This window comes from Pantherophis guttatus, chromosome 4 (assembly GCF_059756535.1).
Source record: "Pantherophis guttatus breed Tessera chromosome 4, ASM5975653v1, whole genome shotgun sequence".
NCBI classification, from domain to species: domain Eukaryota; kingdom Metazoa; phylum Chordata; class Lepidosauria; order Squamata; family Colubridae; genus Pantherophis; species Pantherophis guttatus.
In genome coordinates, this window is record NC_142066.1 from 152396746 (window position 1) to 152410788 (window position 14043).

General features: G+C 41.7%; 1 protein-coding gene across 5 annotated transcripts in view; it reads right to left on the reverse strand.

Moving 5' to 3' along the window:
- Nucleotides 1–14043, reverse strand: part of LOC117654807 (sodium channel protein type 5 subunit alpha-like) — a 391184-nt gene that overhangs the window by 189860 nt on the left and 187281 nt on the right. For 4 of the 5 annotated variants that reach the window (XM_087893104.1, XM_087893103.1, XM_087893102.1 and 1 more), the window contains 2 exons: nt 10370–10540; nt 4316–4696 (listed from right to left, as the gene is read on the reverse strand). In XM_087893104.1, the coding sequence (XP_087749230.1) occupies nt 4316–4696; nt 10370–10540 (552 nt within the window). The remainder of the gene's footprint in view (nt 1–4315; nt 4697–10369; nt 10541–14043) is intronic. The other variant, XM_087893105.1, reaches the window with a different exon arrangement.

Below are 14043 nucleotides of genomic sequence, written 5' to 3' on the forward strand. Positions count from 1 at the left end.
ACATACATATTAATAGAATATTAGTCATCAGCTGCACACTCCTTTGTAGGCTGAGTAGAAGATATTGGGCGGTGCTGTAAAATCAGCATCTTCTTACCCACTATGTTTTGATAAATCACAATTTATGATCCACATCTCGGAAGGAAACAGTATTAACCCTATTTTTTTACTCTGAATTTTTATGTTGGTGTACTGCACCTAGGATCTGTGGATTGTAATCGGCTATTGTTAGTTGCGAAGTCGTGTCTGACCCATCGCGACCCCATGGACAACATTCCTCCAGGCCTTCCTGTCCTCTACCATCCTCCGAAGTCCATTTAAGCTCATGCCAACTGCCTCAGTGACTCCATCCAGCCACCTCATTCTCTGCCGTCCTCTTTCTCTTTTGCCCTCCATTGTTCCCAGCATCAGGCTCTTCTCCAGTGAGTCCTTCCTTCTCATTAGGTGGCCAAAGTATTTGTGTTTCTTTTTCAGGATCTGGCCTTCTAAAGACCAGTCAGGGTTGATCTCCTCTACGATTGACTGGTTTGATCGCCTTGCAGTCCAAGGGACTCGCAGGAGTCTTCTCCAGCACCATAGTTCAAAGGCCTCAATTCTTTGACACTCAGCCTTCCTTATGGTCCAACTTTCACAGCCATCCATTGCAACTGGGAAAACCATAGCCTTGACTATATGCACTTTTGTTGGCAGGGTGATGTCTCTGCTTTTTAGTATGCTGTCTAGATTTGCCATAGCTTTCCTCCCCAGGAGCAAACGTCTTTTAATTTCTCTGCAGTCCCCATCTGCAATGATCTTGAAGCTCAGGAAAATAAAATCTGTCACTACCTCATTTCTTCCCCATATATTTGCCAGGAATTGAAAGGGCTGGATGCCATGAACTTAGTTTTCTTAATGTTGAGTTTCAAGCCAACTTTTGCACTCTCCTTCTTCACCTGCCTCATGAGGCTCTTTAGTTCCTCTTCACTTTCTGCCATTAGAGTGGTATCATCTACATATCTGAGGTTGTTGATATTTCTCCCAGCAATCTTAATTCCAACGTTTGATTCATCTAGCCCCGCCTTTCTCAAGATGTGCTCTGCATATAAGTTAAATAGGCAGAGTGACGATATACAGCCTTGCCGGACTCCTTTCCCAATTTTGAACCAATCAGTGGTTCCGTGTCCAATTCTCATTGTTGCTTCTTGACCCGCATATAGGTTTCTCAAGAGACAAATAAGATGGTCTGGTACTCCCATCTCTTTAAGAACTTGCCACAATTTGTTGTGATCCACAAAATCAAAGGCTTTAGCATAGTCAATAAAGCAGAAGTAGATGTTTTTCTGGAACTCCCTAGCTTTCTCCATGATCCAGCTTTCTCCATGATCCAGTGTATGTTGGCAATTTGATCGGCTATAAAACCTGTAAATTTCATCCATCCATTGTCTTTTTTACAACTCGGCCAGATAAACTAGAGTCTATGAAGGAAAGTCAATCTGTAGGCTGCAGTACTGGTTAGTACCAATTTTAACATTTCCCTTCCTACTTGGTATCCTCCAGATATACAGTTAGTTCTCGATTTATGACCCAATTGATCCCAAATTTCTGTTGCTAAGCAAGACAGTTCTTAAGTGAGTTTTGCCCCATTTTAGGACCGTTCTTGCCACAGTTGTTAAGTAAATCACTGCTGTTATTAAGTTAGTATCAGGCTTCCCCATTGAGCTTGCTTATCAGAAGATCACAAAAGGGGATCCCATGAATCCAGGACATTGCAACCATCATCAATACATGTTAATCTGAATTTTGATCACATGACCATGGGGATGCTGCAACAGTCACAAGTATGATAAATGGACATAAGTTGTGTTTTTCAGTGCTGTTGTAACTTTGAGCAGTCACTAAATGAACGGCTGTAAGTCAAAAACTACCTGTACTACATTGCCACTTGCATACTCCCACATGTTCCGGAGAACATCTGGTCAGTAGATGGTAGCCAGCAAATGTTAGAAGTCACTGAGATCACATCACATTCTAAATCACTTTCTTTCAAGTCAGTTCTTAGTGTATAGTTACTACGGTCCTTAGTGTTTTGGCTCATCTCTTCAAAGACAACTGGATTTCAAGTATCATCAAGATATGATCTGCTATCTGTCCTCTAGTGACTAGTCCAGTGTTTCTCAGCTGGCTGAGGAATTCTAGGAGTTGAAGTCCATGCACCTTAAAGTAACTGAGGTTGAGAAACACTGCTCTAGTTTCTTCATGTTTATGTTACTGCTGATGGCCCACTTCATTGTGAGACTAGGTTTTCTGTGGGACATAGTCTTTCAATTGGCTTAAGGCATATAGTTCCCTTCAAATGAAGTTAAAACTTCCACAAAACCCTAACAGAGATCAAACACTTCACAATCCCAGCAGAACTTCCAAGTAATTACGCATTCACCCCTCCAGGTTATCTCTCTGTAATCACATATCAGTAATTTCCGCTTTTATGGTTTATTCCATGATAAAACAATATATAAAATAGGTTGGTGTTGAATTAGAATGCACATCTGTACCCAACTGAGTGGATTTCTGTGGAATTAAACCAAATAGAATCATGAGAACATGAAGATGGTTAACCAGTTATAATGTTAACACATGTCGCAGTTTCATATTCTCTTTTTCATTCTATTATTGTGTCTGTTCATGGGCTTTCCCTCCATAATAATATAGCTATGATTCAACGTTTCTGCCTTCATCCCTGAGGAATATTTAATTCTGCTGTACTAGCAAATCCTCACTGAATTATAAGCAGGGATAGTTGAAATGTAAACAACATCCACAAATCAAGACCAGAGAAACAATTTAGGCATCCAAGGTCAGCGGAAACATGGAATCAAGCCCTGGAGCTCTGAACATATTTAGTTATGTATCTATTTTTAGACCTATATCCCATCTTTTGTTCAGGAACTCAAGTCTTCCTTCCTCTTATTTTTTCCCACAAGAATCCAGAAAGGTATGAGATGCATACCTTGTTTTCTTGCAGACATAGGTAACATCATCAGTGCTAGTAGGGAGTGGGGTTTTCTTTCAATTTATATTCAGGACAGGTTAAGCCACTAGAATATAAACTGAGAGCAAACCACACTCCCTTCTAACACTGATGATGTTATGAAACATTATAATGAAATGTCTGGAAGAAAATAAGCAAGCTCAGAGAGCACTAAAGACCCTGATCTACAAATATTCTCCTTTGTTGGTACCCAGAAAGATATGTTGGGCTGATCTACTATCACGTCACCCTCTGAGGAGTTATCCTTGAGGGTGGACTAAAACTTGGGTCAATCCAACACTTTCACCACTACGTTATACTGTCTTTCTTCAGTCTCCAGAAGAGTTCTTCTCCAGAGCAACATCTACCAAAGGTGAGACAACCAACCCAGTGGCAACAGCAACTTCTGAGTATAAAGGAAAGACTATTAAAAAGTACAGGTAGTCCTCAACTTATGACCACAATTGAGCCCAAAATTTCTATTGCTAAGCCAGACAGTTGTTTTGCCCCATTTTAGGACCTATTTTGTCACAGTTGTTAAGCCAATCACTGCAGTTGTTAAATAAATCATGTGGTCACTAAGCAAATCAGGCTTCCCACATCTGCCACTTTGCATGGCAGAAGCCATCTGGGAAGATTACCAGTGGTGATCTCAAGGCAGTGCAACTGTCATAAATACATGCCAGTTGCCAAGTGCCTGAATTTTGACCGCATAACCACCAGAATGCTGCAATTGTCCTAAGTATGAAAACCAATCGTAAGTCATTGTTTTCAATGCTGTTGTAACTCTGATTGATCACTAAATGAACTGCTGTAAATTGAGGACTACCTTTCCTGCAGAACAAATGAAGCCAACACCTTTTTATGTTTTGCCTGCTGATTCCTAGGGATGACCAGGGGTAAGCACTTTTAGCAGTCGCTGACCTCTGAATCATCATTTTTAACCCAAATCTTAATAATGATTAAGGATCTAGGCTGCAACTTCAGGACCTGACATTTGCATATAACATCTGGAGAGAAAATGGGTAGAAGAAATCTTAATCCCGATCCCCAGTAACTACTAGAAGTATCTCTTCAATAAACTTATGATCTAGCAAGCCTCTCTTAGCCCATCAGCCATGGGCTATATATAAATATCCTCACCAAGGCTCTGTAAATATTCTATTTTTACCACATGTCTTCTTGTGTTGGTCTGTCTGTCTGTCAAGCTTCTGTAAGTCACAGTATATGGTTGATTGGTGGACTATGTGAGCTTGGCAGCTGACAAATGAAATCCAAAGGGCAAGGCAAGTATAAAAGTAGACCCACCGTGTCAGCTGTTCCATATTTCTCTGCCATAAGTGGTGGTAACAGCACATCGGTTGGAGTAGTTGGATCCAAGCTTTCTCCACCCCCAATCAGCGACACTACTCCATTGCAATCCACCGAACTGTTCCTTTTGCTGTTATAGGTGTAGATTGGAGAGCTATAAATCCCTTGACTCTGTGCACTCATCCGTCTCCCATTCCTCAGAATTAGCAGTGAGCCATGTTGGATTTCACTGTCCCCGACTGTGCTAATATCATCATCAGCAAACTCTGCCTCTGAACCTATTTCCCTGCTGCGTAGCCGGAAACTGAAGACACTTCCATGGCTCGTCTTACGTTTCACCGAATTTTCCAAAGAGCCTGAAGTAAAACCCAGGAGAGCCTTGAAGGATTCAGAGAAAGTGGAAAAGGCCAGTGAGAGGGGAGGAGAGGGGAGGGAGAGGAATAGAAAGGAATCAATTTAATAATGCATTTATTGGATGCTAAGTAGGTGTCAAGTTCCATCAATATAGCAAATCTCTCCACATACATTTATGAGATATTATTTTGGGAGAACGATTGGAGACAGATGGAGTGGGACCTTCCTGTGCTCTGCACAATTTGCCTGCCACTACATTGGCACCTGGAAGACCACCTGCTGATTCTCTTGGGCTAAATTGCACCTACTTCGCTTCCATCTGTAATCCCTACCGTAAGTGCATTTGATTAAGACAATTTCCCATTGCTGACCCAATCCCTTAGAAAATATTTCGAAGCAAAAGTCCAGCCCAATTCTCTTTTAGTATTGCCAACATCAAAATGAATTCAAGAACATCAATTCCTTAATAAATTACATCCTTCATGAGATGAAATATTGGGCAATTACCAGCTAGGCTGGTGGAGGTGTCAAGAGAGGGCCTAGCTTGGAATCATTGCGCAGTTAAAAAAAGGTTCTCCTCGCACATATGTGCTAGTCATTCCCAACTCTTGGGGGCGGTGGTCATCTCCATTTCAAAGCCGAAGAGCCAGCACTGTCCAAAGATGACTCCATGGTCATGTGGCTGGCACGACTAAATGCCAAAAGCACACGGAACGCTGTTACCTTCCCACCAAAGGTGGTCCCTATTTTTCTACTTGCATTTTTTACATGCTTTCGAGCTGCTAGGTTGGCAGAAGCTGGGACAAGGAACGGGAGCTCACCCCATTACACGGCACTAGGGATTTGAACCGCTGAACTGCCAACCTTTCGATCGACAAGTTCAGCATCTTAGTCACTGAACTACAGCGTCCCTTCATTGCGCAGTTGCAAGTGGCTTAAACTTGACCTCCCCCAAACTCTACAAACCTTGTCTGGTCATTTCCAGGGGAAGGCAAGGGGTTTAGTGAGATTCTTGCAACACAGGGAGTAAATAATAATATTACTGAGTTGGCTGTTCACAAGTGGCTCTGGTTGCTTGCCCCTGACACAAACCCTCTTAGATCCATGCCATTAGATTACTCCTAATTTTTCCAAATCATAAAATGTTTATCAATGAACTGTGCATACATAGACATGGGATCTGTGTATGCACAGTTATCAGAGTTATATCCAGAACAAATTAACAACTGATGAATAATGAAAACTTCTGCAACACAGGCATGTACACACACAAAGAGAAAGACACACATAAATATGAATGAGTAGATGCATAGATGCCACCAGAAGTATTTTTCCCACATTTGCAGAAATGTGCTATTTAAAATATTCCCATGGCCATAACAGCAAAGTGAATTTTACCATGATCTAATGCAATGATGAGAGTAGAAATAAAAAGAGAATAGAATAGGGCATTGAAAGAGAAGTTTTCAGTTGTTAATTAGAGAAAAGTCATTTCCATAAAACAATAATCAAATTGATTAATCTTCTCCTGATAATTAAACAGCTTTTGCTCAGATTTTGGCCCAGCCTTCTCAAAAATGTTTTAAGTGCTTTGATGCTTGTATGTAAGTGGATGACAAATGCATACACGCAAAATGAAAAGACAACTCATCTGCTGAAGTAATACACACCAAGAAAGATGTTGCTTCGTTTCACATCTAGTCTGGCATGTATTTTTTATTATTTTTATCATTTTCCATGCCAAAATCCATTCAAAACAGACCAACTCATTAAATCATTTCCGCATGAACAATCTTACAATTAGTAAGCTTGTAAGATTAATTCAATTAAATAACAAGAATAAAATACCCACAAAAAGAATAAAAAGAAATAAAATTCATCTGAATGTCACTCATGCAGAAGCAGTTTAAGATTGGTGTAGTTATCTTGAGACATTTACCACTTCATCATCTATATTTTGCATGCAACTTGCCAAATACCGCTAAGATTGTCTAAGAATTAAGGATCAGGTATTTATTTCAACGCACAACAATTTTGAGAAGTTTTAAGTTTGCCTTTCTAGAAAAAGAGGAGGCCCCAACGAAAATACTGTAGAAAATAGGTTAGTTCTGTCTTAATCCTAGAAACAAGCTGGGTCCAACTGTCTGTGACTACTTAAAACAACTACTTCTTTCCTCCAGAACTGTTGTTCAAACTCAGAAAAGGATGCACCTGCTTTAAGAAAGTGCATGAAGAAGCTATGTTTTATTTATTTATTAAATGTATATGCCAGGAGCCTTGGTGGCAGAGTGGTTAAAGTGCAATATTGCAGGCTAACTCCACCCATTGTGGAATTCAATCTTGACAGGACTCAGGGTTGACTCGGCCTTCCATCTTTCCAAGGTTGGTAAAATGAGGGCCCAGATTGTTGGGTGCCATATGCAAATAATGCTTCTACATTGTATAGCCCAGAGAGTGCTATAAAGCACTATGAGGTGGGTATATAAGTCTAAATACTATTGCTATTGCTATATGCTGCCCATCTCACCAATGAGGCATCATTGGGTAGCTTGATGTCTATGGAGATATTCAGTCATCCAGATCATAGTTGTCCCAAAGGGCAACTATGGCAACTGGACTTTCTGGTTTTCCTTTGAAGACGTTTCGCTTCTCATCCAAAAAGCTTCTTCAGTTCTGACTGGATGATGGGGAATGGAAGGATTTATATTCCTTGCAGGCATCCTTTGAGAGAGTTGTTGAGATCACTTAAGCAATTTATCTGTGTCCTCAGGGTCATATGAGTGGTGTAAATGGGTGTAGAGCCTTGTTGGAACTGCTGAAAGGACTGTGTTGTAAACAGGAGATGGATAATGTCATATCCCTCTCTGTGTGTTGAGAGGACTATTCAATTTTGTCATAGAATGGCCTCTTTGACTCTTCGTTCAAATCCAGCTGTCCTCTCTGTTCAAAATGTAGACTTGCTGTCTTCAAAAGAGTGACCTTGTCTGGACTACTGAATCATGTCTTGATGGGTTTGTTCTTCTATGTTGTGCCGTACAATTATGAAGTGGTTGTTTTGTTTCCCCAATGTACAGATCTGCACATATCTCACTGCATTGTACCGCATATACCATATTGCTTAGTTTACGTCTGGATATTTTATCCTTGGGATGGACAAGCCCTCTCATCTATTTCCAATCTAGAACACAGTCCTTTCAACAGTTCTACACCCATTTGCACTACTCAGGTGACCCTGAGGACACAGATAAACCTCAAAGTGGCCTCAACAACTTTCTAAAAGAATGCAAATGACCAGCTGTCTGCAAGGAATATAAATCCTTCCATTCCCCACCATCCAGTCAAGCTAAAGAAGCTTCTTGTATGAGAAGCAAACTATCTTCAAAGAGAAACAAAAATGTCCAGTTGCCTCTTTGGGACATTAGATGGTTTACAAACAAAAAATTGATCAATAAAAAAAAAACAATTAAAAAATTTAAAAACTATACAAAAAAAGACAGACCGGGACGAGATCTTCTTATCTTGCCAATGCCCTAAGCCAACTGGCAAAACCAAATGTTGATACCCTTCCAGAAGCAATAGCAATAATACTCTGATTCACAGTACTTTACAGCCCTCTCTAAATGGTTTGTAGAGTCAGCCTATTGCCCCCAACAATCTGGGTCCTCATTTTACCCAGCTCGGAAGGATGGAAGGCTGAGTTAACCTTGAGCCAGCAGTCCACAGAAGTAGTCTGCCGTACTGCATTCTAACCAATGCACTATCATGGCTCTATGAAGGACAAGAGAGCTGGAGGAACTATCCTTCCTGTGGTGATAGAGTGTCCCATAGATTTGGGGCCACAGCAGAAAAGTCTCTTCTTCTTGATCCCAGAATTCCTTAACAGATGGGTTGCATAGCAGAGCAGGCCAATCCCATTGGGGTGAGACAGCTCCTCAGATACCCTGGACCCATGCCATAGAGGGCTTTAGTGTTAATAACCAACTCCTTGAATTGGGCCCAGAAACAAACTTACAACCATTGCAGGTCACTTAACAACAACATAAAAAGTAAAGATAAAGGTTTTCCCTGTCCAGTTGTGTCCAATTCTAGGGCATGATGCTCATTCCTGTTTCTTATCCAAGAAGCCAGCATTATCCAAAGATGCTTCTGTGGTCATGTGGCCAGCAGGACTATACACCAAGAAGCACATAATACTGTTACCTTCCCACCAAAGTGGTACCTATTTATCTACTTTCATGTGCATGCTTTCAAACTGCTAGGTTGACAGGAGCTGGGGCTAGAACGAGAGCTCATCCCATTACATGGTACTTGAGTCTCAAACTTTCAAGTATCTGGTCAACAAGCCCAGTTTCCATCCTCCTGTGTACATTCCAAAACAACTTTTGAAGATCAAAATGGGACTCACCCTTAGCATCCTTAAGCTACTGAACACATCAAGGCTGAATGTTAGTGTGTTCTACAAGTTCCAGATTGAAAGGGCAGTCATCCATAATGGGGAAGAGGGAACAGGTTCATACGAGCATCAAAATACCCTAATATTATGACGTTTTCTGTTTCCAGGACTGTTGTGCCTGACCTTTAGCAACTGTTCAAGTCATAATGCCTTGTACAAGTAAACAAGTAAAGAAGTTGCAGTAGTTAAATTAAGAGACTTGGCAAGGCCTAGAACTGTGATGATGAACCAATGGCAGTCATGCTGGAAGCGGTATGCAGAGCCATCTCTCTAGGCATGCGAGGGGTCACCTGTTGCTCTTCTGGGTTCCGGCGCACTGGCCAGCTGGTCTTCAAGCACGCGGAAGCACCAGAAACCACCCAATGCGCATGCATGTGCAGGAAGATGATCTTCTGGTTTCCGGCACACGCATACGCACCAGACACCTGGTCTTCTGGTTTCTGGTACCAGCTGGCCGGTGCGCATGCATGCACTGGAAACCGGAAGAGCAACCGCCTGGTGTGCACTGGACAGCTGGTCTTTGCACATGCATGCACGTCAGAAACTAGAAGACCAAGTGGCCAGTGTGCATGTGCACGCTGGAAACCGGAAGATCATCTTCCCGGGGCGCACATGCATGCCAGGCAGCTGCTCTTCCGATTTCCAGCACGTACGCCTGCACGGGTGTGCGCTCCCGTTTCGGCAGTCGGTGCCAAAAAGGTTCGCCAACACTGGCCTAGAATATCTAAACACAGATAGTCTTCAACTTACAACCACTTGTTTAAGGATCAAAGTTACGACAGCAGTGAAAAGAGTGACTTATGAACATTTTTCACATTATGACTGTTGCAGTATCCCCATGGTCATTTGATAATAATTTGGGTGCTTGGCAACTAGCATGTATTTATGACAGTTGCAGTGTCCCAGGGTCATGCGATCGCCATTTCTAAGCTTCCCAGCTGGTTTCTGACAAGCAAAGTCAATGGGGGAAACCAGTTTCGCTGAACAACCTCATGATTCACTTAGCAACTGCAGTAATTTGCTTAACAAGAGTGGCCAGAAAGGTCATCAGATAAGGCACAACTCACTTAACAACTGTCTTGCTTAGCTACAGAAATTTTGGGCTCAATTCTGGTCGTAAGTCGAGCGCTATCTGTGTATTAATCTAAATAACGCCTCCATCTCCATGAGAAAAAAAATATGCTAAGCTCTTCACAAAACAGTTATGACATTCCTTTGATTAACATTTTAATGCAAACACTAACCGCCCTTCGTTGGCCATCATCTGAATCAGGCTCTTGATCTTCTGCCTCATCATCTGCCCCTGAAGACTTCTTTTTTCTTCTTTGATTCCTTTGTTCTTTGAAGTTCTTCATGGCCACAGGTGACACTTCAAATGAACTAAGTGACAATGAATCAATGCCTCGAGCTAATGCCTGAAAGAAAACAGAACAATGAAAATATATAAACTCGAAGTCTCTTATTTGAAAACCAGCTTTAACGCATGCTAGCTATTTGTATCAATGACACCCAGGACTATGTTGTACCTCTTCAAACAAAACAAAGCAAAAAAACCCGCAGTGTTTGTGATATTTTTTTTTCACAGGCGTTTAGGCATCTCTACTCAAAGCAGTTCTTGGAAGTGAGATTCTTACGCCATGAAAAAGGAAGCTGGTGTAATTTGGAGGTGAAAATTGTCCTAAGAAAAATGTGCTATTAGAGGAAGGGAAGGCCCTGGATTAAGCCAAATCTCTCTTCCCCCCTGGCTCCCCCACTACAAATAGCAATCTTGCAGTGGCATTTCTCTCACCCCAGCAGGAATATATTGAGGCTAAAGGGGCCTTCCGTCCAACTCAGGGGTGGGGAACAATGGCCCTTTTAAGACTTGTGAACTTCAACTCCCAGAATTCCTGAGCCAGCCATGCTTACTCAGGAATTCTGGGAGTTTACACCCACAAGTCATACAGGGGCCATGGTTCCCCACCTCTGCTGTAACCCCAAGAGAATCACATCCATTCGTAAAACTATCATTCCGATTTTTCTGAGTTTGAACACTGGAACCCTTTTCTGAAGCAAGGGCTGCAGAGAACCTGGGGAATAGGGTCTTCCTTCATGCCTTGCTTCATGCCTTCGGCGACTGATGTCCAACAGATCAAGGTTCCCAAATCTTTGGGAACACTGATAAAGTCATTTGAAATTAGGAATGGAACACATTGTAGTCTCTGTCACAAAATGGCTACCAGATGAAGTCTAGCACCAATTGGGGTCTGAACTGGATGACTTCTTCCTATGGTCCCTTCCAACCTGGGATTCTATTTTATTTATTTTATTTGTTTGCTTGTTTTTTTTTTTAATTTGATTTATATGCCGCCCTTCTCCGGAGACTCAGGGCGGCTTACAGTGCGTTAAGCAATAGCCTTCATCCTTTTGTATATTTATACAAAGTCAGCTTATTGCCCCCACAATCTGGGTCCTCATTTTACCTACCTTTGAAAGGATGGAAGGCTGAGTCAACCTTGAGCCTTGGCGAGATTCGAACCTGCAGTAATTGCAAGCAGCTGGTCTTAATAACAGGGTGCTTTAGACCACTGTTTAGATCACCTACCAAGGCTCTTGATAGTTTGTTTGTATCCTGACTTTATTATTTTTACAAATAATTTACAAATAATTCAAGGTGGCAAACATAACCAACACACTTTCCTCTTCCTATAGTCCGCACAACAATAATAATCCTGTGAGGTGGGTTGGGCTGAGAGCGAGGGACTGGCCCAGTGTCAGCCAGCTGGCTTTCATGCCTAAAGCGGGACTAGAACTTACAATTTCCAAGGGATTGGCCTCAAGTCATCCAGCCAGCTGTTGTGTCTTAGGCAAAGGAAGCATTGACAGCAGGGGTTAAATGTAAAATTTGTTACTACCGGTTCTGTGGGCATGGCTTGGGGGGTTAATGTGGCTGGGTAGGTATGGCCAACTTTTTTTTTTTTAACTTTTCAAAGCATTTTTCTACAACCTCTTCGGCCAAAGAGGTTGCAAAAAAATGCTTTGAAAAGCCTCTGCCGATCAGGCAACTCAGTTGGAATCGTCAGAGGCTTTTCAAAGTATTTTTTTTACCACCTCTTCAGCCGAAGAGATTGCAGAAAAAAATGCTTTGAAAAGCCTCTGATGATCCCAGCTGAGTTGTGCGATCATCAAAGGCTTTTTTTTTTTACTTTTAAAAGCATTTTTTCGGTGGAAGAGGTTGTAGAAAAAATACTTTTAAAAGTAAAAAAAAAAGCCTCTGATGATCGTGCGGCTCAGCTGGGCATGGTGGGGAGGGGGCAAGGATTTTTGCTACCGGTTCTCCGAACCACCCGCCTCCATCGCTACCGGATTGGACAATCCGATCCGAACCAAGAGCATTTCACCTCTGATTGACAGTCACAATGTCAATAGCACAATGCTGGACATTTCAGAATACAGCAGCCTTTTGTTAATTGGAGCTTTCCAACTTCCCAACTTTGAATGGGGCTTCAAGCTGCAGGATTACAGGTAGTCCTCAGTTTTTGACCACCACTGAGCCCAAAAATTTCTGCTACTAAACAAGATAGTTGTTAAGTGAATTTTTCCCCATTTTACAGCCTTTCTCATCACAGTTGTTAAGTGAATCACTGCAGCAGTTGTTAAATTAGTAGCACAGTTGCTAAGTGAATCCCTGATTTTCCATGGCTTGTCAGAAGGTTGCAAAAGGGGATCACACGACCCTGGGACACTGCACAGCTGTCATAAATATGTGTCAGTTGCCAAGTGTCTGAATTTTGATCACGTGACCATGGGGATATTGCAATGGTTCTAAGTGTGAAAAATGGCCATAAGTCATTTTTTTCAGTGCTGTTTTAAGTTCAAACTGGTTACAAAGGGTTGTAACTCGAGGACTACTTGTATTCCCCTATTCCTTCCCATCACCATCCCCACCTTTTACCAGTGGTGGGATTCAAATAATTTAACAACCGGTTCTCTGCCTTAATTATTTCTTCTAACAACCAGTTCATCAAACTGCTCAGAAAGTTAACAACCGGTTCTCCCGAAGTGGTGCGAACTGGCTGAATCCCACCACTGCCCTCACCCCAAAGAGATAGATGAGGAGACGAAGAGCAAGATTGCACAAAACTAAACCCCATATAGAGATTTTAAATTGTGTACCTGCTCACACCCCTTTTTCTCGCAATGCATAGCAAAAGGAACCTGCTCCTCTAGCTAATTGGATCATCAGCCCTCTAACATCACAGCTTGTTATAAATTTATATCCTTGCCTTCATTCTCCTGTTTTAAAACCCAAGATAACTATCCATCATCCCCATGTTCACCAGTCATGCGCCAGCTCTCCCAGCATCTAAACATTTGGGCAGTGTCGTCTACTGCTGTGAATATACTACAGTATATTCTTGTTGCTGGTTCAGAATGCATTTATTATTATTATCATTGCAAGCAGAATCTTATCCCACTGAATGACAGAACAAGCTGTGACCAAGGATCCAGAATAATAAACCCAAACTGTTAAAAAAATGAATAAATAATACGCAGATAAGATGGTTTGCTCTGTCACATCTCTTTCAATCACTGCTGGAATGTCTGCTAAAACCAAGGGGTGTCAAAAATAGATCTAAAGCCAAATTTATCACTTGGGATGGGAAAATGAGGGTGATGATGATAATAGCCTGAAAATAACACTCACTAATATTTATGAAAATAAGAAGACAACTAGAGAAAACGGACATCAGCTAGAAAACAGCACATCATCATAAGAGCCAGAATCTTTCCTTTTAATCTGATTTGTTTCCCTATCTTTGCATTGTTAAAAAATAAGGAAATATGCTTTTATCTCCTGAGTGCCATATTTTCCAGGGATTCAGAGTGACATACAAAGAGCATCTCTCTTTCTCCCTCCAATCTGTGCATTACTCCT